Genomic DNA, 27,992 nt, shown 5'->3' with positions numbered 1-27,992 from the left:
ACACACCTGGCCGGGTATTCATCCTTCCCCTCTGAAGGCTGCCGAGCTTTAGTCCCTTCATTTCATGCAGGTGGTCCACAAAGCACAAGCAGTTTGGCAGGAGGGGAGGTAAAATTGAGTGTATTGTGGGTGGCCGTAAACAGTGGGCTAAATGTGCCTTTTTCCTCAGGAGATCTATACTTTGTTGAGCATTTAATTGCACAAAGCTGCTCTCTTGAGAACTGCAATGATAAATTGAGCTCTATAAATAGGCAAAGAGGATTATTAAATTGCTGTTTTTTAACATAGATATTACTGCAAATGTGAAGTTGCATGACTTATTCTGTTTTAAATCTTACTTGAAATAACTTTAGTGGCCCAATAAAAGATCCATGGATAAATTCAGGCCAGCTGCATGTCACCTGTGTGAGCTGACGGACGCCGTTATATGAACCGACAACCCATCCACTCCACCACACAAACGCACTCAAAGAAATGGAACATTTTCCAACAACAAAAAAAAATTCATTGTACTTCATCATTCTGTCAGGTACATGTTTTAAAAGTTTTCTTTTTTTTCCCTCATATTTCAGTCCATTATCCCATTGTGACGTTACAGCAATGGCTCACGCATACTAAACAGTTTGACAAGGATTTCTTTCACATTGGCTTCAATGAGGAAGTTAATTCAGCTTTCCTGAATGCATCAGTCAACAAATGCATTGCATTATTATTTAGGCTAAAAGTTATTCCCTAGTAACTGGAAAACAGAACTACAGAGTGTGTAAGAGATGGAATCGACAGAATTAGAAAGTTCACACAGAAATGACATGGGGGGGGGGGGGGGGGTCCTGACCATAATCTAATCAGCCTAGACTAAACACTGGACCGACTGAGGCTTCCCAAGGCTAAGGCTTGTCTTCATTATTCAATAAACAGTCACATTTGGAATCTATCACAGAGAGAGAGAGAGAGAGAGAGAGAGGTCTCCATCAACCAAGACACATAAATGCAACGTTATCCTAAACGGAAAAAAAAAAACAATAATAATGAAGCAGCGATTAAAATGTGAATGCCGTATTGCAATTCTTACAAAACAAAACTAAAATAATTGCATATGCATACAAAATGTGGAAATCTGATTTGTTAAAATCAAACACGGTGAGAAATTGAACTGAGGTGGAGTCAAACAATTATGGGACGAGCTGGTCTGAGGCCTTGACCAGAGCGGCAGGGTCACTGTGCAGCAGCTTCGCCTGAGGTCTCCCCGTCTGCGGCAGCGGCGGCGTCAGCCTCCTTCCCTAGGGCGGCGTTTTCCCCCGCCACCTTGTCCAGGGTGTTAACTCGTGACGGCGCTACGTCCAATAAAACGACATCTGTTGCCGCTCCGCCGTCGCCAGCTGCCGCATCTGCAGCAGCTGGCGCTTTGCCGCCTGTCCTGTTGCCGTCTGAGGCCACCTGCTCGGCCTTCTCCACGTAGAAGAGGATGTAGGCCTTGGCCTTCCGCACCGCGTCCTCATTGGTCAGAGTCACCGTGCTGTCGTTGAAGTGGTACCAGTGGCCCTCGTGGATGCCGTATGCTGTGTAATGCCCCGATCCCACTCTGAGAAACGCACAATGCAACGACAGTCAGGTCTGGACGAGGGCAGTGCGATTAATCGATTATAAATCGAAATTGGATTTATTAGTCAAGACGATGTTAAAACAAGGAAAATCTTAAAAAATCGACTTTCCTCTCGCATGCTTCTGGGCTGTACACCGAAATGTGAAAGTCTTGCACTGTATTCATTCATTGTTTTTAAAGACGATAGAAAAACCTTTAATTTTCAAAGTGATTTTTGGTGAAGGACAGTTAAGGTTGTCACTTTGTCCACAGGGGCATTCATTTGCGTAAGTTTTCCCTTTATTCCCAAATAAGGGAACTTCATCTTTGTTTATGGAGAACCTGTTCATTGTCAAGTGACGTTTGGTGAAAGTGAGGTTAAGATAAAAACATTTTAAATAACTTATACCATTGTGTTTTGTAGTTTTACCCACCCCAAAAAAATCAAAATCAAAAATCGACTTTTCAAGGGGAAAAAAAGGGATTTTATTCTTGTCCAAAATCGCCAGGTCCTAGTCTGAACTGTAGTCGGACTGGATGGAAACAGACGCAGCAGTGCAACGTTGCCATCTAGAGCCCCAAGGTGGAAGGGCCAGAGGTTTGATGTGTATAAAAACGCGTGTTTTCAAGGACCCCCACGGCCTTTTTAGCATTTAGTGACGGCATGAATTTTTAATCTGCAGCTGTCTAGGAGGCCCGTCAGGCTGACTGGGTCTGAATGGAGCTGACAGCCGACCGAGGTGGTCAGCAAATACTGTTTTGTTTATGAGAAGCCCCAGCAGTTACTTTTGCAAACAACTGCGATAAAAGTGAATTTGTGTCAACAATCAAGGGTCCGTCCTTCGGAATGGGCGCAGCGCAAACTGACAGCACAAGTGCATATTTACTTCCTGGGAATGATTCTGCCCACACATAGCGTTGGGACAGTAAGTTATTCTGATCAAATATTAATTACAGTGTGTAAGCTTGAAAGAGAGAAGCGGCTTCTACTCACCCAGATCCGTGATGCACTACGACTGCAACGAGATCGTAGAGACAGCTCTCTGGTAATGAGTTCTCAGGCTGCAAAGATTTAAAAAAAAAAAAAAAGAAAAAAAAAAAAGAAAAAGCAAGGTAAGCTATTTGTTATTGGATGGTTAGACAACCTAATGTAGTAATAACATTAAGTGTCTGTACATGCTTGCAAGTACGACTTACAGAAAAGCAGATGCTTGAAAGTAAAATACAGATTTACCACATTTTGCATGGCCGCTTCACCAGCACTCAGGGGTCTCAGATATATTTTCTAATGTTCTATAGCTTTTTTAAAAAAAAAATTTTATAACAAAAACATTTTTATCCTGTAGACTCAGTTCTGAGTTTGAACATATTTTTCTAGATACAGTGTTTTTTTATGCTCATATTATCAATGGCAAAAACATGTTTTTGCAGTTAACCCAATCACAAGCAGCAGTGGGGGAACAAAATAGCCAGACGGTTAGTAAATAAACTTTGCAAAACAGCAGCTGCAAAAAAAAGGACCTCCTACATGTGCGAGTAAAAACCACACAGTTTACAGTGCAGCAGTCGCAGCATACAATTACGTATTTATACATTGTAGGCTTCCCAGATACGTTCCCTTGTTAAATGTCTGCAAACCGTAATGTGTGCCACATTTTAGTGGAAAATGACCTTCCAGCCATTGCTGTGTTTTATAGTCTCCAACAAATAATCCCAAATTCATTTCAACTAGTTTGTGAAAATAGTTGATTGTTGAGCTTTTGGAAGTCAGGAGTCAAATGGTGGATGCAACTAGGTCACTGGTTACGTGACTTTGGATAGTGTGTTTTGAGAACAGGCTGAGACAGTGGCGTGAAAAGGTCACGGGTGAGAAAAACATGCATGAGAGGCGAATTGGGAACTCTTAATTGACCTTGGGAGAGCATGCAAGTGTGAACGGTTGCTGTTTGTCTTTAAATGTGCGATAAACTAGCGACGTGTCCAGGGTGTGACCCCGCCTGGGCCCAAAGACAGCCAGCAGCCCCCCCGCGCGCGACCCTGAGTGCAGGAGAAGCCGTAATAGAAACTGGGCGGAAGGATAATGTCAGGTCCCACCCAACTGCAGGTAATTACACAGATCTGTCTTGGCCGTCGCGTTGTTGCAGATTAACTTGTGTGGCCCGAGACTCGCGGCTATTTCCTGACCAAATTGCAGAACTTAAATTATAAAACTTCAGGATCTGCTTGTCTGAAAAGGCTTGCTATTTTGAAATTCCACCATCTGCTTTTTTTCTCTCGCACTCTCTCTCGACTGAGCTCACCTCCAGTAAATAACCCCTCATGTCCAGGCCTTTCAGAGGAAATTCCACATAAGTATCCACCTTGTTTCTCAAAAAGGCCGTCCAGTGGAACCGTTTCAGGTGCAGACACAACACCTACAAATGGGAAGGAAAACAGTTACAGAGAAACAGTTACACCCGGCAGGTTGGTTGGTTGTAAACGATCCGAGCAATTCTGTTCCCCTACCTTTGGCAGTTTCTGGACCCAGAACTTTTTAGTGGATTTCTGTCGTTTTTTACACTTGTGGCAAAAGTACAACTCTGTTTCGTCAAGTTCCTCCAGATCGGTGAAGCTTCGTAAACAGTCTTGACGAGAAAACAGAACCATGGAATATTAAATGCTGCAGTTAAATCGGGCTGAAGGAAAGAGTCTGAATAGGCCAGTGGGGACTCACCACGCAAGGTGCACGTTGGACCGGGTTCCTGGTCTTTACTTCTCTTTTGTCTGAATTGACTAGGAATGTCCAATGATAGATCTGAGGGGAAAGAGAACCAGAAAACATAACCACCTATTAGTAACTAGTTAATATATGATACAACTTTGAAAAACAACACTATTGACAATGAAACTGAATTACCGAGAAAAGGATCAAACTTTCTTGACTCCGTCCCACATATCAGGCAGTTGACTTCGTTCTGGAGTATTCCACCGAAAATGGATGTGACAACACTGGCAGTCCCATTACTGCCAAAAGAAAATGATTATTCAAGGAATGCAAAACAATAATAACTTAAATTAGAAGTAAGAAAAATAAGAATTGAAATAAAAAATGTGGGTCACAGTGCATTCAAAAGTATTGTTTTTGTGGATCATATTCAGTGAATGTTGACAATGCAGGCAAAGATTTGACAAAGGCGAAAGAAACGAGGTCCTACACAGCACGGTTAAAGGCTACAAGACCCAAACAAATGCTTACACTTCCTTCACACTAGCAGTAGTCAACTTTGCAAACTGGAGGACAGAAAATGCTTACATGCAGCTTTTTCCCTCCACGGCTGACAGTCTGACGCCACCTGGTGGAGACACAGGGCGTGACGTTCCGTTGCGGCTGCACTGAAGCTCCCTGTGGAGGTGGTCCAGCAGGTAACGCATGAACTCGTGGGCATCCTGCTGCTGATACCCTCTGGATAACCAGACATGTTGTCAGTATAATTCACACACTTTGTCAACTTTAAGATTATGCTGTGAAATACAGTGAGGAAAAAAAAAAAAGTTTACTATTCATTTAGCATTGAGCAAAGGTAAAAACTATTTAACAACACCGGCATACCTGAAACTTGGCATGATTTTCCAGATGGCATAAAACAAGGAGTCTGGACTGAAGGCAGTCTGGCTGCCTTGCCAAAGGGAACAAAGGGTTTTCCTGAACTCCTCCACTAACGACCTGTTGAAAACAATGAGGCTCTGTTACCACATGGCACATCCCAAGTCCCTTGAATGAGGGAAAAAAGGTTTACAAAAGATACCAGCTTTTACGTTGATGCACAGTTATAGTATTTCTTCTGGATTGACTCTTAACAGCCAAATACGTGTTGCTCAAAATTATTCACCAACTTATTAAATCACAAAAGACTGCACATTTTGCAGAATTCACCTCCCAATGCCATGCAACGCCATCTCGTCAATAGAAATCAGCGTAATTTGAGACGTCAAAAAAGAAAGCAGATAAAATGCAACACAACCTTTACAGGTGAACTTACATTGATGTTTTTTAAACTTTGGATATCCGAATGTCTGATGTTTCACTGCTTATTGCGTAACATGCTGCTCTCCAACAAGGCGATTAACCACACAAATCACAAACACAAGCGTGTGATCCATGAATGATGGCCGCTAAACGCTTTGGTTCAAGGACAGTCTGTGTTTAAACAGGCCTCTTCATCGTACTGGTTCGCATTTTGACGTCATGAGACCAAGGCAAGGCCGAGAAAAAAGGTCACATGACAAGTTATCAGAGACACTGACTATTTTTGTTGCGCGCTACCACTCCTCCTGATGTCAGCTTATGCTCCAGTTAATCATTTGAGATGAAGAAACGACCCACTGTCGCTTCTTTATATCACTGGAGCACAAATTTGTTACATTACCATAAATGTCAGTTTTATTCCTAAGTTTTAGTGAGTATTTTTTTATATATTTTATTGTATCTGCTAATACAGAAATATTTTCATAAGTGTGTATGTAAGTGTCAGTAGCAGCATGTGTTAAACACGCTGCTGCATCCCTGTTCAAACTGAACTACACTAGAGTCCCATTATGAACATCCAGAGAGAACATTTTGATTCATAAAGTGTCAAATAATGTAAAATGAGTTCTTGCAGGGAGTAACTTCAGAAAAATGCACACAGCCCACAGACCCCCCCCTCCTCCAGAAGAGGACCTTACACACTGTTGTCCCCTTGGCTACGGGTGTGGTACATCCTTCTTCCTGCCGTCTTACCACTGCGCAGAGACACGGCAGGCAGCTCCTTGAAATAACAGCTGAACTCCACAATGTTGCTGCAAAAACAAGAAGAGGACATTTTAATCATCAGCATGTTTCACAAGGTATTTTGCAAAAATGTAAAAAATGTGAATAAAAGAAATAAAGTACTACATAAGTAAGGAATTCTGGATCTTAACATGAACGATGTTGACTTCAAAGGTCACACTTTTGCATTAACTGTACAACAAACTTCTGAAAGTGAGGCTGAAAAAGACACGGGCGATGTTTCATGCTTCACAAAACGAGTAATACTAGCTTTGTAAACAACATGGAAGTCAAACTTCAAACAACACCACTGGAGCGCTCCCTGCTGGCCAAGCTGCTACATAATTTCTGACAATCGAAACAAATCCTGTGCACTCGTTAATGTATATCTCGCTAAGAAGTAAAAAGAAATGTAGATTTAGAAATGTCTGGGAGACGCAGATGTTGAGAACAAGGTGACAATTCTTGGTTTCCTACTTAAATCCCATACACAAAGTAAGAGCTAGCTTCATAAATAGCCCAAACCTGTGTGTGCAAGTGTGTGTGTGTGTGTGTGTGTGTGTGTGTGTGTGTAATAGTAATGTGTAATACTTAAAATTATTTATGAGTTTATGATGCAGTCATTACTTAACCTGTAAATGATATCTGGGGCATCTACTGCATTGACAAGAGATTTATTTATAGTCTTGAAGGTAATGACTGATCACAAATTCTGAAGCACCAGCAGTAGGATAACATTTTCCTGCAAGGTAACAAGATTTCACCAGGTCACCTCAAAGGACCAAATGAAATATGCGATAGCTGGAAAAAAAATCTGTCCTTTAACTGAGCCTGTATCCAGGCAGCCTGCATAATTCCCCTGACTGTGCCCCAGACTGTATTAATAAAGGATGACTGCTCATGGGGCCCTGGATGTACGAGCAAAGTTACTGTTACTGCTGCAAACCCTGTTAACGACCCAATTTGTACAGCAAACCCAAACCTGAGGGACTGCAGAATAGCGTTCATGAAGCATGTGTTGCCTAAATTCCGAAGGCCTGTCGCACCTGATGCCGTTCCATCCTGAAACAGAAGAGGCATATGCACATCAACAATGCACTATTTGTGTGCTTCAATTTCAAAGGTGGTGTTGCTGCGTTTTGAACTCGGACATAACTGTAAAGCCAGTTCGACTTCTATGACAGACAACTGTATGAATTTACTTTCAAACGCTTACATTGTCTTTTAACAACTTGCTATCCGGAGTGAGATTTTCCTGCAGCTTTCGTTTCCGCTGTCTGTCTCCGACCAGGGCTGAGCTGTTAGAGAAGGAAATCATCAGCCCTGTTGTGGTCCACTTACAGCAGATGCTGTGTGCAAATAGGTTAACCTTTTACGCACAAAACTGTGTAAGCGCAGACATCCAAGCCCAAAGGCATTAATCAACAAGACAAGATTAAGAAACTTTCATGGTTGAGTTTTGCACTTACTTTTCTAAACTCTGGAGATGCTCCCTCACCTTCTGCACGTGTCCAAGTTTGGTATCATTTACAATAAAGTCATCACACCTGTAACTATATAATGGACATTAATCAAATCAAATCCCAAGTGTTAACACAACAGAAGCAACCAAATATTTAACTCTTGTGCTTTCGGTGCAACCATAAGTACGTCAATCTGTAGATGCGGCCATTGTGGTGACGTACCAGAACACACTGTAGTTGCTGCAGTCCATACAGACGGAATGAGGGTGTCTCTCCTTGTCTGCCTTCTCACACCTTTTCTGACAAAGTCCCGCCGCCTGGTTCTCCTCATAATGTTTCTTTGCGTGGCCATTGACATATCTGTGGGCATGAAGTCACTTTAGAAACCTGCTGCGTCACGGAGCGACTGGGAGAAAGGCAAAAAGGTCAGACATCCACGTACCTTCCACAATGGACCAGCATACAGGTAAGGCAAACCCATGGACTTTTATTGGACCGACAAACTGTGGATGGAAAAAGTTGTTTCAATTCAGAAAGAGATTGTCCAAATCACAACACAGCCTGGGCATCAATCAGTCTTGTCTGGTCTGCTCATTAGTGAAATAAGCAGGAAATGCCACTGAATTTTAATCGCAGATTATTTGTAAACAACAAAGAAGAAGAACAATAGGTAAATAAAGGTAAGCTACAATTGCAACTTTGCTCTAATTGTAGCATGAGTCAATATTTCGTGTATTAGTAATTCATTGTTGTACTTATGGAAGCACCGGCTACACAAACAGACAGACAGATAGACTTTATTGATCCCAAATTGGGAAACTACACTGTTGCAGCGCAGAAAAGCACAACAACAAATTAACTATACAATAGTTTAAAAACTACACAGTGGTTATTTAGCTGTATGTTATTAATATTCACACGGCAGAATCGACGCCGGATTAAAAAAAAGAAAAGAAAAAAATAAATAAAAGAAAATCGCATAGAGCAGCAATCCACATCTGGCTTGATCAATCTCTCCGCTATCGGCGGCGGCAAGAACATCGCTGGATTGAGCCGGGAGACAAACACCTACCGTTGCAGCACCAGGAGGAAGGGCTACCATTAGGGAACCGGGAGGAATCCAAAGAACCGCTTACGCTTGTGTTCAGATGAGAGCACTCCATCAGTGTTCAATTGTGAATGAGTGGGCTAACGTTAGCCACAGCCGCGACAACAATGGTGCGAAGAACCAGCCAGCTAACGACTGAGAGCCAATTTAACTACACAAACTAGCTCGCTAGCGTTAGCAGAGCAACTACTTCTGGTAGCGGCGCACGTTTTCCTGGATTTGGTAACACGCCCTATAGCTCATGTATTTCCTGCTTGACTTTAAGCTCCGGGCAGTGTTTGGGTAAAACAAAACAAAAAATTAAACGCGGCGCTGCTTCGCCGACAACATGTTGTGATTTAAAAATAGTAACGTTGTCTTTCGTGTGTGGGGAGCTAGCGTTTGCCACAAACAAATGGAAATAACTTGAGGAAGTGACGTTACGCCTGCCGGCCCGGCTGGCTGGGCCGTCTCTCGAACGTGAAACAAAAAAAAAAAAAAAAAGGAAGATTACACCGACTGCTCCGTGCGTATGATGTTGTTGTACATCCTGAATATTTACCAGGTATTTTTTTTTGTTTTTTTGCGTTATTGTTTTTGAAAAAGACGACCACGCGTCGCGCTCTGCGTCTTTCTCGGTATGCGTGATGCCCCAAACTTCAAACCAAACAACTTGTGTGCCACGCAAATAATCTCTGGTTCGCTTCAAGCCAAATGGTGTTTCGCGGTTTGTTTTAGGCGGAGACATCTGTGTGGCCATATTAATTTGCCTGGGGTTAATGGAAAACATATCGGAAACGTTTAAAAATTAATTTAATGTCATGTCGAAAGTTTCGTCATGAAACGCAGTCCTCAAAAACGGTGCTGTCACTGTTCCATTAAAACGATTAACCTTTTCACGTGTCATTTCCTTTTTAACCTTTACTCATTTAAAGTTACTCCTCCTGAATAATATTTTTTCCTGACACGTTGCTTTACCTTATGAAGCAAGTCCACTATGTGATTGATTGAAAAATATAGTCATTTGTATCACAATAGACCTTTATTTTATTTCCCAAATGAAGGGATTTTTTAAAAACATGGTTTGCAAAAGAGTTACAGTTTTTCCAAATCCCAATATCTAGACAGAGGTTGGCATTAACTCTGAAACTACTCAAACTCTATGTTACAAAATCTCCCTCAGAAGACACCTTGTTGTATTCTCTAAAAACATGAGTGCCTGGGTGTTTGATGATTGACAAAACAAGACAGCATTACAACTACTAAAAAAAAATTAATAATAAACAAAACATCCTGTCATTGTGTACTCTGCAAAACTGCTTTGATTTTTTTTTTTTTTTTTTTATCTTGACATGCAAACAAAGACAGTGTATGTTTTTCACCATACATTTAGTCAGGCAATGTTTTTGACAATCTTATTTTTAGATCTCTGCAGGCTAAATTAAAGTTTCCAAATGCTAAGCCGGCAAACAAAACTTGCAGTGTGCAGTCAAATAGAGCCAAAATTATCACTTTTGACAACCAAAATAAAAAACATTGTTTGACGTAGTAAGTGTTGATTTTATATATGAAATGTATAAAATCAACAAATCCATACAGTCTGCGAGCCTAGAACAACAGCAACAAAAATAATCAGTTATTAACTATTTATTTCAATTATCTCCATGTCCAATGAAAAAATATTTTTTTAAAGAGTCAGAATATTATAAATGATTGCAGGGTACAGGCAATAATAGAAACTTTGCACAAAAACAGAAGAAATATGTTTTTTTGTTTTGTTTTGTTTTTTTTAAATAAAAAGAAATGTAATCGTGTTGTTGCTGATCATAAATGTGGAATTCACGTGTTATTTTTGGTATTAAGGCTGCATGCACTTTAACAAAACAATATGCTGGTAAAGACTAGGAGTGTTGCCAACGAGGTGTCATCGTTCTCATGACATCTCAATCCCCTGATCCGTGAGTGGGGCCTCAGTCTTGTCCCGTTTGCCTTTCGTTTTCTTGGATTTCTTCTTCCTATGAAAGGACAGAATGATTTTTTTTTAACAAAAAAATCTCCCACTTTTACTGATGTGGTTTAATTTTTAAAGACAAAAATAATTCTCTCACTTTGACTGAACTGTCAGGGCAATCAGAGCTGCCAGGACACCAACAAGAACAACACCGAGCACACCAGCAACAATTGCGCCTGTGAAAAAAGAAGAAAACATTCTGTGAAAATGTTTATCAAGACACAAAGTATCTTTAAATAAAAAAAGTTTTTTTTTTCTTAAAGTATGAATTCTGACATAGGGTTTAAGAATCAGTTTGTAAAACTGCATGCATTGACAGAAAAGGAGCAACATTTGTTTGTAACTGTAAATAAAGACACAGAATATAATTGAAAATGGCATTTTGTTTGTTACAGAGTGATTGGTAAATAACATGTTTACTGACCAACATTTGTGTCTGACTCGTCGTCTTCGGCACCGTCGTCACCTACAGCTTCCCAGCAAAACATTAGACACAAACATGTTAAAGAAACATCATCAACAAAAAAAAAAACAAAACTCGACATCCCTACGATCTAAATCAAAATCAAAATGTCCTTTTTTTCTCACATCTTAGCACATCTTATTATCAGCACCATTAATGTCAAGAAAATTCTGCACTTACTGCGCCCGTCCTTTGTAACTCCATTACATGTGGCCAAGCACTCCTCAGAGGTGCGAAATCGGTTTCCGTTTCCACCACATCCAGAGAAATAGAACGTTTTGCATTTTTCATGATGGGCATTGTAGTGGTACCTCAAATAGTGGCCTTTGCACACGCCTTGCTCTTTTGCGAGAAGGCAAGCGTTCTTCTCTGCAAACAAAAAGAATGTGTCACTTTACCATCCTTACAAGTTTTCATTTTTTGATACTATAATATGAAAAAACAAAAACAAAAAAAAACTACAACTATTACAGAACTATTATTTTGGAGGCTCAGACCTGCTGTTCTGATCCGGTATTTCTAGACCAGTGTTGTTGTTTTTGTAACAAATGCTATAACCATAACCATAAGTTCATTGTAATTTGTAAATAAGCTTTGAAAGTGTAACTTCTTTGACGAAAGGAGGTATTTGGGTGGAATGTTGCTGTATTTTCAGTCGCCCAGGAGGTTGTCTTTGTGTTTAAGGAACAGTCTGAAATATGACCACTAGGTGGTGTATTCTCTCCCTACTGCGGCAGATACATCCGTCCAACAACCTATTTGCAAGTAAAGCAAACTCTGTACTGTTACACAGTGTCTGTTTGAAAAAAACAAAAAACAAAACTTACACAGTACATGTTAGTGATTTTCTAATGAGTACACTCCTTGACATATGTAATTCAAGTATCTGTCCATACAAGTAACTTACTGAAGCTCATTTCAGAGGGAGGAGGCTTTAGTGGTAGTGCAGTGTTTCCTTTAATGGCCCATAGGGTCATAAAACTACCACATTAGTCAGTGCATGTTCCAAAGTCCCCAGAAACACCCAGGAAGTATCCGCTCTTTGTTACATGACTTTTCACAATTATACACAGTGTTCATGATTGATCAGTTTTCACTTTAGGCATTATGGATTAATCAAGTCCTCTTACCAATGGTGGGGTACACGTTGTCCACGTTGGCTGAGCAGGTTCTCATGCAATCTTTCTCCAGTAAAAAACGATTTTCATTTCCTCCCTGGCCAGAGTATTTGAAAGGGAAGCACCGATCCTCAGTGGGATTGTAATAAAGAGGCATTTCAATGCTGGAGCCATCACCCATTTCAGGCGGCATTGAGCAGAAATCTGTAAAGAGATTTAAAAAACAAAAAAAAAAAAAACAGTAGTAATAAGATGTATTATTTTCCCTTTTTAAATGATGATTTTTTTTTTTTTGCATTAAATTAATTTATGGTTTTTGTTAGCCTATTTTTTTTTTGTCAAATTTGTCATTGAATATAAAGTATCATGATCACTTTGAGCTGTCGCAAAAATAGTTTGCGTTCGAGTAGGAAATGTCTTCGCATAATGTTTAACTAGAGACCTGGTCTGTCTTTTTATGGCAGCAATTAAAGTCACCATTGCGGTACACTTCTACTTCCAACGGTTTCTCTCAGAACAAACTTCTGCCATTTGCACTTTTGGCGGGAAACCTCTTTTCCTGTGGACCTCCACATCAGTACAGATCGTTGTTGCTACTCCTTCTTATTTTCAGTCAGAAACAACCAAGTGTTTAAATACTTTTTTTTAATTTTTCAATAATTACTGAGGAAATAGATCAGCTCAGTCTGGTCAGCTTAGAGCGATTACAAACGCTGTGTAAGAACATTTTTATCAGAGCAAAAAAAATAAATACAAAAATGATTAGTTAAGTTTTTGTATTTCTATGTCTTACTGCTACCATAGCAACAATATATGAGAAGGCCTCACACTGTCTGGGCTGAGGCCATTCAATTCTCAAAACTGCACCCGCCATCTTGTGACGCACGGAGTGAAGGTGAAACGTTATCTCCATGATTGAGTTTCATTGAAACCACAACCCTATGCTTCAATGGAAAACACTGGCGCACACAACACGCAAAAGTAATATGTCACAATATTATTTGTGGTACTTTTAAAAACACAGAATACTAAGTGCCACTGTATTCTGTGTGGCCCATGCGCAAATAGTTTACCATATTTTGAGAGCCGATTCCATAGTCGCTAGACACTTTGATTACAACTGTAGTTCGACGACAAATGAAGAATTTCAAAACAAAACAAAACTGGTGTACCTGGAATATCTGAAAGGCTGAAGCGAAGAGCCGAAAAAACAATCCCCAATAAGAGCAGGTGCTTCATCTTGCTGCTTGTCTCTGTGCCGTCTTTTCCGGACTGAGGAGAGACTGTTATATATAGCAGTATTGAACTTTGGACCAACACTTCCCTAATGATGACCTCGTTGATTGAAACCCAAGTTTACTGCCGGTATCTTCCCCTTTTTACTATGTTTATTAAAGATTAACAGCTGCTGTGAGTTTCAATGAGGTATTTTGCTATGAAACCAGTTCCAGATTATGATTCAGTTGTAAATGTAATGCAACTTTTTTCTTTCGGATGTGTCGATATCTACACTCATGGAGTGCAAACCCAGAATGCATTTCCCTCACCCCCCAAGTCTCAATCGGGAACATTTTGGCTCCATCATACCTGCAGCAACACAGCTTTTACATTTTAGATGAGTTGTCATTTTGTGCAGTATGTTGACAGTTTGTGTCTCATAGCCCTGATTATCTGAAGCAATTTAAATGAAAACTAACATTTTACAGTAGCTTGATTAGATAGCATTTTAAGGAAATTCCTCCCCTTTTGGAGTTCACAGCAGACACTCACTACACCTTTTTATTTTGTGCAACACTAATGCCATCTATCCATTTTCACCGTGTTGGAGTTTTGACAATAAACTGTGACTATTCCTATCATTGTCCCAAATAAAGTTACAGAAAGCCAAACAAAAAGCATATATTTAAAAAAAAAAACTTTTTTATGATTTGGTGTGTTCATTTTTTCAATCATATCTCTAAAGGCACCTATTATATGTGCAAAAGAAAATGTACTGCTGCCCATTCAGCTCCCGTTTCAGTTTCTGTATTTTTTTTTATTTTTTATTTTAATTCTGGCCTCCAAGTTTACCTCTTACAAGTGTCACAGACCAAAAAAACAAAACAAAAGCTGTTGTGCCTCCAGACAGCTAGCATATTGACACCCTTTGCTAACAACTTCCTCAACAATGGTTTTAGCTTTCACCGATGCTGTCCTGTACATTGCAAATGTTTGAAAGGCAATATACAAGCACTCCTTAAAATGACTTTTAAGGGGTCATGTGACTTGACCTGAGAAAGGTATCAGTAAGGTGTCAGTAGCTGTAACACAGATGACTGATTTAGAGTAACCTGGCTGATGACAATAACTATTTAGCAAACCCAGATTCAGTTGATATATGAATGTACGTGAATGTCAATGTGCATTTAAGGACAATGCTGTAATCAGGAGCTATGTGGTGGCCAGTGGTGGCTTTGGGGTGGGGAGTGCAATTTCAGAAAAAAAAAAAACCCACCCACCTCCACACTACAGCATCTCTAGTCACATCTTTGTTGATTGAAGCATTGAAGCACAGTATCTTTTCTTTTTTCCACAATTATTATGAATTCATGATTGGCTGGATGGATTTTGTTCGTAGGGAAACAAGACACTCAAAGATAGAAATGTAATTTCACCCTGACCTTAAGTGAGTATAGAACATGTATAATATAAGGGTTTATTATCAATATCAACTTTGGTTTAAAAAAAAAAACCAAAAAAAACCAAACAAACCAAACTCTCCACTAATTCAATGGTGACAGGCCGACTGTTATGAGGTCACAGTGAAAATGTTCAATAAACACCAACAGCTACAGTAACATTTGGAATAATACGAATCCAGGTATCTGCTTAGTGCCACTCCTATGTGAGTAATGATCTCACCCTGTGCCCTCCTCCCCCCCATAATAAATATTTCTAACCACGCCACTGCATGCTGACTCATTGTAAGTACGTATAGTTTTATTTGTTCGTTTACAGTCCTACAAAGTCTTAGCGATTGCTCGGCATCAATTGGGCAAACAACTTGCTGACAGGTGACACCCGTCTGAACACGTAGCGCTGTCCGGGGGGCGGGGGGGAGTCTTCACACAGAGGACTTGTTGAAACTCGGTCACACCATCAGCCCATTGTCGGCTTCCGGCGTCACACAACAACAACAACAACATTTTCCCGCTCACTAAGCGTCGTGTGGAGCTTCGAAATGAGTGGCTTGGCGTGGATGCGGTCGCCGCAGTTGAGATGTCACCCGCTGTTGACCAGACGGAGAATGTTTTTTTTTTTTTCTCTCTCTCTCTCTCTCTCTCCTTGCCTTCCCCTTTGGTCGTTGCTGTTCTGACGTCAGTGTGAGCCACGATGAACCTGACAACATGCATATAAAAGCCGGGCTGAAAAGGCAGCCACTCTGGTGCTTCAATGCTCCAGCTGCTTTGCCCGCAAGATCCCCGAGGAGACCGAGATGCGTGCCGCACTGAGTCTTGCGCCAATCACGCTGCTGCAGCTGACCTTCCTCACCGCACTGCATGGTAGGAGCCCGTCTGTCACGTACAGGGAGACAGTAGTCATTCTGACCAGAAATGTTCTAATAGTTGTTTTTGGAGAGGTAAACATGTAAAGTTTTGAAACGATGCTATTTCCGGTGTCAGTGGCTTAAAAGTGACATTTCCTTTATGCTGTTCCAGGTGCTAAATGGACATACAACGGTGAGTCTTTCTGTGTTTATCCTGACGGGTGGTAGATATCTTCACATCCAAGGACAATGTTTATTGCATTTGCATAAGGCAGCATAGTTAACAGACTCTAGATTTGATGGATGGTCTTGAAATGGTTTAGCATTTAATGTTAATGTCATTTGACCTCCAAACTAACGCCCTATCATATTGAATTAATGTAATTTAAAAAAAAAAAAAAAAAAAAAAAAAAAAAAAAAGTTACAGTCTCTGCACTTTTTTGCTGACTGCCTTTGTCTCATGCCTTAAGGAGTGCGGCTAGTGACTCTTTGAAAAGTCACTGACTATCTCTTACATAAACTGTGCTCAGAGCATGACCTCTTGTCTTGGTGCCACTGCTTCTTAAGATCTGTTGCATTCTGGAACTAAATGTGAAATAGAATGTGAAGGTAAGAAAGGCCACACAAAACAAAGTCATTTGATTAAATGTAACAGAAAAAAAAATCACCAACAAAAACATATGAGAAATTATATTAAATTAAATGTTATTTTATAATTGTAGTTATATAATAAAATAATAATAAATCACCCCTATATTTTAATATAACACTTTAGCACTACAAAAAAATAACACATTCACCTATTAGTACCTTGAATAAATTACATTATAATTAGAACATTTTAAAACTATGATAACATAAAATATTAGAAGTAGCCATCATTTAAAGGTTTGACATGACAACAAAGATGAGATGTAGTGGAAAAACTAAAATCTCAGATCTTTTCTTTTATTATCAATTGCAGTCAAACTCTGCAGAGGCCTCGATATTGTAGTCAGTAGTTTCAATGGCCAGTTGCACTCTCAGCTGAACCTGACTCATACCATTTATCTTCACCTCAGCACTCCACCCTCTGGCTGAGGACAGAAATGGCCAACTGTAACATGGGGCAGAAATGAAATAAATGTTGTTGCTTTCCCACAGTGAGGCTAGCTCACAAAGACAAATCAACCCAGTGGTGTTTACATGACTGAAACCATCCCATAAATCTTATTTAATATCTGCTTAACATTTGGATATTACAAAAAAAAAACCCACTGAGTCATGGATTGTATGGCAAAGTCTGTTTAAGGGCTACCAAAGCCTGCTGCAAACCATTATTTAAAGGGCAGGCTAGGTCTAATTAAAGGAGCAAATTAAGTAAACACAGAATTATTGCAGTCATCGTTGTAACTATTTCTGCAATGAGCTTATTTGCCCTGGTTTGACCTCTAAGTTCTGGCCCAAACAACTCTCCACGCATTTCACAACCTTAATGGACAACTTCTGGCACGTCTCTTAGAGTCAGTCCACATTGGTCTGGAGAATGACAGTTGTGTTTGAGGCTGGGTCATTCATATGCAATCATCTGGCATCCAATGAAAAGTTTTCATTTATTTTTTTTATTTTTTTGATTGAATTCAATTATATTGCTCACTTTGTATGCCCGTTGCTGAGAGGCTGTCATGGCACTTGCTGTCCTGCCAAGGCATGCTGAGAGGTTGATCTGAGTTTATTCATTTAGTGTACAGAAGCAAGAAATTAAGAGCATCCTGTTTTCACCCCCTTTTGCCTCCGTTGACGTGACCGTTCTTTCATTTTTTTGCCTTGCATTATTCCTAAAGGCAGTTTGCCTCATTGCCTTTGCAGACATGTCATTGAGACACAATCGTGCAGCTGCGGTCGCTTTGTAAATAGCACGATTGGAACTGCGAATGCAGCCATTTTCAGTGTCCTGAGCTTTGTGGAGAACCTCTCATTTTAAAAAAAGACAACATTCTCATTGACTTTCCAGCAACGAACACTCCGCCTGCTTCGGAGAAGGGAAGGAGCAGAAGAACATGGGACTGTGCCCAGATAATAGCACTTTGATTGCAATAGCACGGCATATTTAGCATGTCTGGCTAAGTTAGGGTCATCCTTTGGGAATTCTCTCTTTTTTAACAAGACTGCGGTTGACTTTTAACAAGTGAAAGAACTAAAAATATAAAATGCTGTCATGCAACGTCTCCCTTAAGATGTAACAGTGAATATGAAGGATCACTGCACAGCAATAAATAAATAAATAAATACAAGTTAGAGTGGGTTGAATCGATTCTAATTTCCATTAATGTTGCAGGTATGAACGGACAGGACCACTGGTATGAACATTATCCATACTGTGGTGGAGCGTTCCAGTCTCCAATAGACATCAACTCGGATCTACTGAAGTTTGACCCAACCTTACGTCCAATTGAAGTTCACAACTACAATCTGTCGCCCAGTGAGCAGCTCACCCTTGGAAATAATGGACATTCTGGTAAGTATATGTCATCATGTTAATGAGAACAATTAAAGGTCATATTATTCAGAATTCACTTTTGTTAAGTAGTTATTTGTATCTCTATCCCTTCATTTGACTCCCAGAAATGAGAAAAGTCACTCCTTATTTGGTATGTTTTACTTTGAAAAATCTGGCAATAGCCTTTTGTGATGTCACGTCACTGATACCTCTTGGTTATTAACAACACTCTTAGCCTGTTTTTTTTTTTTTTTTTTTTTTTTACTGTCACACTAAAACCTTGTCTTTTTGTCACAATTCAAAATAAAAAGGCACAACCAAACATCAGTTTGAGTAGCAAGCTGTAAACAAAGGGCTAAATAGGCTGTTTTCTGGTGACCCAACCAGTTTTCACCCTTTAAAAAAAAAAATATAACATATATGTTAAAGCCTGTCCTGCTGGACAACAGGTACAATGAATATAGGTTACGTTTGTATATAAAGCTTATTGCGTCAGAGGCAGCAAAGCAGGCTAAGTGTTCACAATGTTTTGGGATGCATTAAGACCTTAACTAAAAGTGTCTCTCATTAGTGCATCTGTTCATTAGAACTAGTCAGAGGAGTCTCTTCTTGAGTCTGAGGCTTAATTTCTTGGTCATCCAAAAAGAGATGATGTGTAGTTACTCAGCCGCAGCAATTTTCTGTAATGACTCTCTTATTATCTTAACTACTCTCAGAATGAATGAGCTCCACCTTTAGCCGTGGATGTATGAGCAAAGACATGTCTTGGGCTCTGTCTGCGATGCATCAAGACACAAGTTGAATGTCTGATATTCGCAGGGCTCAAATGCTCAGGGCAGAAACAAGTATGTTCATGTGCCACAGAATGAAATATGTTGTTGACTTATAATTTTAAGAGAAAGAGTTTCATTGAGACAAAAAGGTGTGGCACAGTGCAATAATCTGCAGCCTAACAGACAGTTACATAGTAAACACATTGTGTGCAGTGTCTTTCCTGTGCGGGTGAGGGTTTGGTTTGGGCACTAGCAATGTCAGGTTTAGCAGTTGGCCACTGACTGAGCGCCAACACCAGACAAATGCTTATGCGTGCATGCCCGTTAGGCCTCAATGCCACAAGTTGAGTGACATCATCCGCGTCACGCCTGTCTGAAATGAGCTGACAGTGGGTTTTCACATGCAAACATTCATCATACGCTGACAGACAAGTCGAAATTGCTCCTGCGTCACGCCGTCGTAATGTATTATAGATAGCCTCGCAGCTTTTGCAGTGAACGCCTTTGACAGTGCAGCCACACTGACTTCCGCCATGCAGTTAAAGAGGATGATTCTTGACCCCGCTAATGACAAGTGAAATAATTCCAACCATGCCCTGTTACGTCTGGCGGGTTTTCATTTCTCCCGTTCTACAGTTCAACTCTCGCTGCCCTCAAAGATGTACATCTCCGGCCTGCCTCATCACTACATTGCAGCTCAACTCCACTTTCACTGGGGCTCCGCCAACAAACCAGGCGCCGAACACACACTCGACGGTGAACAGGCTGTAGCAGAGGTAAACACAGCTAACAGTAGTGTTTTTTGTTTTTTTTTAATTCTCTGGAATGAGTGTATTGCAAAATTGCTTTTCAGACTCACGTAACACTTGACATGAAATGTCGTCAGTGTTCAAAAGCAGCAGTTAAAATGAACTGCACAGAACCATTAAAAATCAACAATAAATGTATGAAAGGGAAGTCAAAGAGGGATGTATTAGTATGAAATAACATCCCTTCAATGTTGCTGCCCTTTTTTTCTTTTCATTTCTTAACTTATGTTGATGCTAGTTAAGTATTCTGGGTATTTTTTTTTTTTGGCATCCAACAACATGCCTCTCATAAGACAGTTGAGTAAATACTTGATGATTTTACCATGTGGCATTTTACTGGCAGTGGAATGGGAACCACTGATGTACCCTAGAGGCTTCAAGGCGCTGCTGAGGATTGGAGAAAAACCTGCATCTGCATATTACTGCTCCATTTTCAGACATTGCGTGAAACAGGGAGCTGCCATCCACTTGTTAGACAGTTTTAAAGGTCTCGCTGTGCATGTCCCGCCTTTTATTGGCTAACTTTAATGTAGGAACTTTTGCTTATATAAAGCACTTGTATTTTAAGAGGCAAAGATACTTATATACAAGAATTCGAGCGTTTAGAGTTTATGCTGTTGAAATTATGAGGCGGCCGTTCTTTTTTTGAAGGCATTCTTGTGCCTATCATATAAAAATGTCTGTTGCATACACTCAGTCATTTTAGCTTTATTATTCACAGTATGACAGTATGTCATATGCTGGTGAGGTTTAAGGAGATTAGGGTTTCAGACCATAATATGCTCTGGTTTTTAACCACCTCTGGGAAGGAGAAGCTCTCTCTGCTATTCAATGTTTCAACGTACTGTAAGGAGTTCTCACAGACTAGTTTGTCTGCTGTACTTTGGTACTCAAAGTTAAACAGACTAATGTTTTCAAGTGCGAGTCTCTTTATTACATAAACAAAAATAGGAGTGTGTTTATACGTTTCGGTACAATGTGAATTACAGTTCGCACAAACTGTAATGGCTAGCGAACGACCTGTGTGCTTTCTTGTGAACCATGCATCACCAGCAGCATGGCCACATGTGAGGTACTGTGGTTTGACCCTGCTTTCAGAGTGGACACGTCAAGAGCGTTCAGCTTCCTAAGTCTTTCCAGACTGCACGACCAAAGTTCCACGAAGGCATGTTGTTTAGAGTAGGTTGAATGATGTTGAAATTAAACATTTCCCAAGAATAGCCTTACCAAGATGCCTTAGTTGGTCCAGAAAAAAAATGTTTGAGGATATGTCGACAACAGACTTGCACGAGACATGTTTACAGCACAAAATATACTGTGTATGCCTGTTTTAAATTGGACTTTATCAAAATCACAACAACTAAGTCCACTGGCCATTAACATCCCAACAGTCCTACTTTACATATGGTTTTATTATTAGTTAATTAACACTTATAAATTATGGTTTTATTATATCCCTGCAGTGACTTTAGAACCTTTCTTTTCATTACATTTTTTTTTGTCATATCAATTTCTGTGGATATTCTGTCTCCAATTCATTTGGCATCTACAAAAACTGTTTATGTTCAAAGGTCAAATGTCAAGATGACCGCCACAAGATTTTTTTCTCAAAATGATGTTATTGTTCCAACGAATGACGTCAGGCCCAATATAAATTCCAGGGATTCCAGTGATAGCCGTGTCTCATAATCATGTCTATGAATTATTTCAAATTCAAGTTAAGAAGAGGATTAGGTTAGAGGCAAGCATATGATTTGTCAGGGTGACCCCTGACGAGGACAACAGAAAAGAAAACAAAATGAAGAGAGTTCAACAGTTTGCCGAAAAACCACTCTGCATGCCTGGCCGCCGTTGTTTTTTGTCCTGGCTATGAAACATTGTGTTCCATCTGTTCTCCACACAACTCTATGTCATTCTTGTTTTGTTGTCTCGTGAGGATCTTGATTTATTTCCTGTCACATTTTTCTTCGTCTCTCACAGCTGCACGTTGTGCATTACAACGCGGACATGTATTACAGTTTGTCCAAGGCTGTGGACAAATCCGACGGTCTTGCAGTGCTGGGTGTGTTAATTGAGGTGAGGCATTGGACACTAGTCACAGTGACTGTGAGTTTCCTGAAAGTAGCAGCAGCAGCAGCAGAATCTAATTGCAATTGTCATATAGATTGGAGAGTTCAATCCAGCCTTTGAGCATATCCTGAAGTTCCTTAACAACATTAAGTACAGAGGTAAGTTTCACGTGGTACTTGTTTTTCAGACATAAACTACTACCACTAGATCATAAACGACTTTGACCTTATTTTGTCCTGACTCAGATCAAAAAGTGCAGATTCCCGGTTTCAACATAAGAGCGCTGCTCCCCAGTCGTTTGGACGAATATTACCGCTACGACGGGTCGCTGACAACGCCTCCATGCTATCCCAGCGTTCTTTGGACGCTCTTCAGGAGTCCCGTCACAATATCACGCAAACAGGTGCCTTGACAGGATGCGATCCTGCAGCCGTTTCATAATCAGACTCATTTTGGGCTGCTCTCACGCTATCATGCTTTTTGTTTTGTTGTTTGTTGATAGTACCTATCTCTGGCAACAACCCTTTATGCCACTGAGGTTCAGGAGTTTTCCGCAGTACCTCTTGTGGACAACTTCAGGAAGCCGCAGCCCGCAGACGACCGAGTCGTACTGGCATCCTTTAAGTCGGGTAAGTACAGTCTTCGGACCAAGGCTGCTTTAGTGTAAGTCATGTGTGTAAGATCGCATGCACAGATTGGCCTCCGCAACCCAGGTTTCAACATTGCATGTGCATTTCTATCTTGGCACAGCATGAAGCTCCCTCACTTTTTATTGCGTCGCCTTCTTGCAGTTGGACTTGCTTGTTGATGTCTTAAATTGTTGTCCATCGATTGTTTTTTGATGAGCTTGTTTGGTGATGTAGGTCAGTGTGTAAGACTTGACAGCATCTTCATTGTCAACCTAAACTTGCCTGCAGCACTTATATATTATATGTCTTTAAAGACTGGCTTTTATGTGGTCGAGATGTTTACCACGTCGTCCGAGATATTGTCCTCAAGTGGTATGAATGTGCATGTTTTCCTCATTTTCAAAGCTTCCCTACTACTGTGCTTCTTTAATTGCACGTGTCGTGACCTGGCACCTTTGAAGTCGCTTCTATTTACAACACCGATCGCTTGCGCTTTTGGTTTATCACGACAGGAAGAGCTGTTGCATGCTTGCTGTGAAGGCTCGTACTCCGCCTGGGTCAGGGAATGAGCTGGGATTGCTTAACGAGCTGTGATTGGCTGTGTGTCTGAAGCAGGCAGAGGGCTGCTGGGTATTCCCACAGTCACATCTCCACAGACCAGGAAGCAAATAGTCCAGCAGCTGCTGGTCGGAGACCTGGCCGACTTGGCTGATGAGAGACTATATCAGCTCCTACCTGGTGGCAAAGAGAACCTCCATACCGGCAAGAAGAAAAACGTCAGAAACAAGTCTAAACATCTCACGTACAATAAAACCACCTTGAAGAAGAACCAGGCCAACAACTCTTTGGCGAAGTCAGGGCTGGCTACTGGTGCCCTGTGTTACGTCTCGATAGAGCAGAAGGTTCATCATCAGCTCATGCAGTCCCACGCTGAGGCCCAGTTGATTCAGTCTCTCAGAGATGCTGTTTTCCCTGAACTCAACCTCAGGAGTTACATGGACTGTAAGTCAGACCTAGCGCTCCCCACCATCAGGCACATTCTTCAGGCACGGCCGCCAACAGACGAAATGTTGGAGCTGGATCGCTCTCTGACAAGAGCCTTGACCAAGCAGAGGAAGTCTCCCACAGCTGTCAAGCCAGTTGTGCCGGAGAGAAAAAATGGCGGTCTTTCCCCAAATTTTGTTCCCAAGAAACCACACAGCCGGGGTTATCCACATCCTTGGCTTTTGCCAATGGAGTGGGAAGACTAGTGGGATTCCTGCCGTAGTTCTAGACTACAAAAGTTAAGTCACTCTCTATAAAGGATGCCAGTCGTCCGTCCCACAAGGCAAGGCAACTCCCTGGATATTCTTGACCAGCAGCTCTCTCGCAAATGTATTTATTTTAAAACTATTTAAAGCTATTTTCATGCGTATGCACTAATATTTTATTTAAAAAGGGAAAATATTATAAGTTAATGAAGTAGAAATACGAAATAAAATATAAACTCATGCAATTTCACTCAACAGCTACCAAGTGTCTACAAAAATTTCTGTAATTTCTTACCATTTATATTCAATGTTCCAAATGCTTTTTGCAATAAGTCATGGCGCAGCTACTGTACATATGAAACTATTTTCAATAAACGCTTTTTTCATCAAACAAAGATGCCAAACTCAAGACCCATCCATTTCATATTTGCAACTGACATGATAGGGAAGTCGGCCCCTGAATTTTGGGCTGCTCAAGTTTGCTTGACAGATCTTGTTCAAGTTCAATCTTGGTCATTAAGGTTTGAAAATTGTTTTTCTTAACCTTTCCTGTCACTTTGCTCTCTACGTGTTCAGCTGTTTCATCCCTGCATGGCGCCAAACCATTGGTGTCTGTTTCTGTACAACTTTCATTTTATCCGTGCTCTTTCTTTCTTTCTTTCTCTTCTTCTATTTTCTTTCTTTTGTATCTCAGCTGACCTTTCTTGGATAAACTCTGGTATGTTGCTTTTCGTATTTTTCCTTGTTGTGTTCTATATGTCTTCATTAGCAACATCAAGGCATCGTTACTTTGTTGGCCATGAAATGCTAGGTTTCAATTTAAAAAAATGAAAAGCAACATTGTTGTAAAAACTAACATTTTTCCTTTTTCAACATTTCATAATCAAAGCCTTTTTAACAAAATATTAAATACAGCAATAATTAAATCATTACATTGCATTTTTTTATTTGACAAACATGTGACCCAAACTGACCCCAAAATGTACATAAAACTAAACTAAACTAAACTAACTTTTGTAAGTAATGGAAATACACACTCATCTTCATAGCCCAAATAAAAGCAAACACTGAAGATACAACTCAAATCGTTGCTCACTCCTTTCTGCTTCTGTTGCTTCATGCTCTGCAGGTTTGTTGATTCCCATTCTGGTGGGTTCTGCTTTGGGACTTGTTCTTATTATCTCTTTAATTTGCTGTCTATTAAGGCAGACAAGGTAAGCAAGAGGGAAACAACCATGAATGACATTCAACAATTATGCTTGTTGAACGTATGCTTGTTAGATAATATGTGTTCAATGTGATATTAGTCAAACTCAACATCAACAAATGATTAGTTAATTTCAAAAGGGTCGTATACATGAAAAAAAAACCCAACAACAACGAGGGCTCAAATATCTTTAAATTAGTTGCGACTAGAAGAACAATCAGTTCTTGTTGTCCAATCTTCACTTCTACTTTTTTCATTTGTTCTATGTAATTTGGTTACGGTGTGCTGTAGGTGAGAGGAGTTCAAGGTGGAGGTGGGATTACATTAGTGATCACCTCTTTGCACCTTCTTGTTTGCTATGATGATGGAGAGGTTGACAGATGTCGGTGTACAGGAATTTTCATGGAATATGATGTTTGCAGATGACATTATGATCTGTTGCAAGAGCAAGGAACAAGCTGAAGATAAATCTAGAAAGGTGGAACACTGTTCAAGGGAGCATTTCATGTTGGTAGACAAAGCCACAGCAACTAAATAACAATAATAATTACTATTACTGTTATGGCGCTTTTCGGGTCACCCAAAGTCGCCAGACAGAGAATGAAAGATATTTAAAATCGCAAGCAAGATAGTTGGGATATGAAGAGTGGAGAGAGATTGTGCATGTGTCCGTAGAAGACTACTGAAGTTGGAACTGACAGGCTAGAGGATGTATGGATGTGGTGAAAGAAGACATAGAGTAATTTAGTGTAGAAGATGATGCAGAGAAGAGGGTTAGATGGAGGCAGATGATTGGCATTGGCCACCCATGAAGGAAACAGTCCAAAGGAGAATAAGGAGGAACCGCAGACAACAACAAATACCCTTTTCCGTTTCTAGTTATAAAGAGGTCAGCTGCAAGTGGAAAGGTAATGCATCCCCAATCGTGAAAAAATGTCAAAGTAATAAAAAGAAATTCAAAGGTACAGCTAAAAAGCGTAATCCCATGTTTTGCCCACATATTGTGAAACTTGTGGTAAACTTGGTGTTATATTTAAATAAAACATAAATATGTTCAGAAGATTAAATGGTGATGTGTCAAAATTCATTCTGACTTTCTTTTTTTTATAGAGCCACTGAACAACACAACAAAGATAAAGCTGGATACAGCATTGGTGACAGAGACGAATACGGCTCCACCGTATGACTCATCGCTCTGGACCTTACTTCAAAAGAGCACCGAGTTGCAATGAGACCATTAGACTCTTGTCCCTTCTCGTCCCTCAATCTGTATTTGTGAAATTGTTTTAGACATCTAAAAGGCTTGAGTAGATGACATTATAATATTTGGATGGAGCTGCGGGTTTTCAGGCGGCATTCTGTCCTGTTCTCTCCCCCAGGCCACAGTCTAGACATTCTAGACGCATCGGATGTACTGTACATGCTGAACAGCTGAGATCTCACTCTGAGCTGGAGAAGTTTTTTGATCCCCCTTCATTTATCCGACGTGGTGCGGTGACTTTTGTGAAGTACTTCACAGAAGCTTCCAGGCAACAACTGCCAAGGCTTGAGCTCGACCGGTGGTATTCTCAGGTCAAGTAAAATCACAGTGCCCATTCCTTTACTGGCAGAGTGGAAAGTTCTACCACAGTGCAAACAATAGGAGTATAGGACTGGACAGACATCCTTGATGGTGGTGTGGCCTGAGAGGGAGGGGCGACACCACATTTCGCCAAGCCTGTAGTTAGAGTCGCTTTATGGATTTTATAATAAAAGGGCACTTGGCTCTTGTGCAAAGACAAAATCACACAGTTCCTCCCCTGTGAATAATTCAGAGAGAAAAAAAAGCCTTTGTATTTTGTGAATGCACGTGGGACGACCCCTCACTCCTTTCCCCCATTCTGGTCACATGACTAACTGCCCAGTACTCCAGAGAGCCCCTCAGTTTGCCCTGTGTTTGCCTGCGCACATAACTTCAGGACTGCTGGAGAGTCACCGTTTTTGTCCGAGGGTTTTCTACTCAGCCACTGCATTGTCTTTTCTTTTTCTTTTTTTTCTTTTTTTTAAATGTGAACAATACTTACATTTATTTTGGTTTATTTTAGATATCACTGAGTATACGGTTAGAGTGCAGTACAATATTTGCATGTGTGTGATGAAAAAGGAGGCCACTGTAAGATGAAAGTTAAGAAATACAGGAGGGTTGCACAGGTTCACCTGCTCCACAATGGTCTCATGGCATATATGCTGACGAAATATATGATAATCAGTCAATCTCCTACTGTAGGTTTCATTACTCTTATGTTCACATCACATTGTTATGATCTTATTGTAAATGTGAATGTTTAAATGTGTGTAAATGTGATTTCATGCGGTTACCATGTGTTTATGTGTGAATAAGTGCAATAATAAGAGTAAACATATTGTTTCTAAGTACTGTTTTACTGTTGTTTTTATTACCTTAGAGCAGGAATCATCCATCCATCCAGTCACCAGTTCATCGCAGGGCCACATTGAGACAAACAACCATTTGCATTTACATACACATCTACAGACAATTTAGAGTTTCCAATTCACCTTACATGATATATGTTTTTAGACTGTGGGAGGAAGCTGGAGAGAACTCATGCAGACATGGGGAGAACATGTTCCACACTCCACTAAGAAAGGTCCCAGGCCCGGAATCAAACCCACGACCTTCTTTTGAGGCAGCAGCGTTAACCACTGTGCCAACATGTCACCCAAGCAGGGATCAAT

At 40.4% G+C, this 27,992-nt stretch overlaps 3 protein-coding genes across 6 annotated transcripts; 1 reads left to right on the top strand and 2 right to left on the bottom strand.

Moving 5' to 3' along the window:
* Positions 1–517: 517 nt before the first annotated feature.
* Positions 518–9,361, bottom strand: LOC142881999 (ubiquitin carboxyl-terminal hydrolase 3-like). Its single transcript, XM_076016432.1, has 15 exons — positions 8,907–9,361; positions 8,277–8,337; positions 8,057–8,194; positions 7,841–7,924; positions 7,588–7,669; positions 7,354–7,433; positions 6,287–6,400; positions 5,172–5,285; positions 4,875–5,024; positions 4,479–4,585; positions 4,296–4,376; positions 4,088–4,206; positions 3,883–3,996; positions 2,577–2,644; positions 518–1,582 (listed from the first exon to the last, which is right to left on the bottom strand). The coding sequence occupies exons 1-15, from the start codon at positions 8,995–8,997 to the stop codon at positions 1,216–1,218; spliced, it is 1,770 nt and encodes a 589-aa protein (XP_075872547.1). The 5' UTR covers positions 8,998–9,361; the 3' UTR covers positions 518–1,215.
* A 1,396-nt stretch (positions 9,362–10,757) lies between these two features.
* On the bottom strand, positions 10,758–13,110 carry LOC142882001 (boophilin-G2-like). The gene is made up of 4 exons (XM_076016437.1): positions 12,526–13,110; positions 11,357–11,764; positions 11,030–11,108; positions 10,758–10,936 (listed from the first exon to the last, which is right to left on the bottom strand). The coding sequence occupies exons 1-2, from the start codon at positions 12,809–12,811 to the stop codon at positions 11,517–11,519; spliced, it is 534 nt and encodes a 177-aa protein (XP_075872552.1). The 5' UTR covers positions 12,812–13,110; the 3' UTR covers positions 10,758–10,936; positions 11,030–11,108; positions 11,357–11,516.
* Positions 13,111–15,730: 2,620 nt separating this feature from the next.
* On the top strand, positions 15,731–27,668 carry LOC142882000 (carbonic anhydrase 12-like). Of its 4 annotated transcripts, XM_076016435.1 has the most exons (11): positions 15,747–16,055; positions 16,212–16,232; positions 18,357–18,536; positions 19,928–20,067; positions 22,081–22,176; positions 22,265–22,328; positions 22,416–22,573; positions 22,673–22,799; positions 24,744–24,767; positions 25,179–25,263; positions 26,367–27,668. In XM_076016435.1, exons 1-11 carry the CDS (start codon positions 15,989–15,991, stop codon positions 26,440–26,442), a joined length of 1,038 nt encoding a protein of 345 aa, XP_075872550.1. In that variant the 5' UTR covers positions 15,747–15,988; the 3' UTR covers positions 26,443–27,668. The 4 variants fall into 4 exon arrangements, with proteins under 4 accessions (XP_075872549.1, XP_075872548.1, XP_075872550.1 ...); XM_076016434.1 differs by lacking the exons at positions 24,744–24,767; positions 25,179–25,263; positions 26,367–27,668 and adding an exon at positions 23,415–24,737 and having other exon boundaries at positions 15,731–16,055; XM_076016433.1 differs by lacking the exons at positions 24,744–24,767; positions 25,179–25,263; positions 26,367–27,668 and adding an exon at positions 23,412–24,737 and having other exon boundaries at positions 15,733–16,055.
* The last annotated feature ends 324 nt before the right edge of the window (positions 27,669–27,992 follow it).

The sequence above is a fragment of the Nelusetta ayraudi genome, unplaced genomic scaffold, assembly GCF_046127955.1.
Source record: "Nelusetta ayraudi isolate G7.1 ecotype Tasmania unplaced genomic scaffold, CSIRO-AGI_Nayr_v1 ptg000228l, whole genome shotgun sequence".
NCBI classification, from domain to species: Eukaryota; Metazoa; Chordata; class Actinopteri; order Tetraodontiformes; family Monacanthidae; genus Nelusetta; species Nelusetta ayraudi.
The sequence above is the reverse complement of the archived record's forward strand: the minus strand, read 5'-3'. Positions and strand labels throughout refer to the sequence as shown.

Bases quoted from the DNA above. Each gene is read 5' to 3' on its own strand.
- LOC142881999 (XM_076016432.1), bottom strand. From the start codon at position 8,997: ATGGAGTGCTCTCATCTGAACACAAGCGTAAGCGGTTCTTTGGATTCC. The intron at 7,434-7,587 runs GTAAGCGTTTGA...CTTCTGTTTCAG, and splicing joins GCAAGTTGTTAAAAGACAAT to GATGGAACGGCATCAGGTGC. The intron at 4,377-4,478 runs GTAATTCAGTTT...CTTTCCCCTCAG, and splicing joins AAAGTTTGATCCTTTTCTCG to ATCTATCATTGGACATTCCT.
- LOC142882001 (XM_076016437.1), bottom strand. From the start codon at position 12,811: ATGCAAAAAAAAAAAAATCATCATTTAAAAAGGGAAAATAATACATCT. The intron at 11,765-12,525 runs GTAAGAGGACTT...TTTTGTTTGCAG, and splicing joins CAACGTGTACCCCACCATTG to AGAAGAACGCTTGCCTTCTC.
- LOC142882000 (XM_076016433.1), top strand. From the start codon at position 15,989: ATGCGTGCCGCACTGAGTCTTGCGCCAATCACGCTGCTGCAGCTGACC. The intron at 22,177-22,264 runs GTGAGGCATTGG...ATTGTCATATAG, and splicing joins TGCTGGGTGTGTTAATTGAG to ATTGGAGAGTTCAATCCAGC. The intron at 22,329-22,415 runs GTAAGTTTCACG...GTCCTGACTCAG, and splicing joins TAACAACATTAAGTACAGAG to ATCAAAAAGTGCAGATTCCC.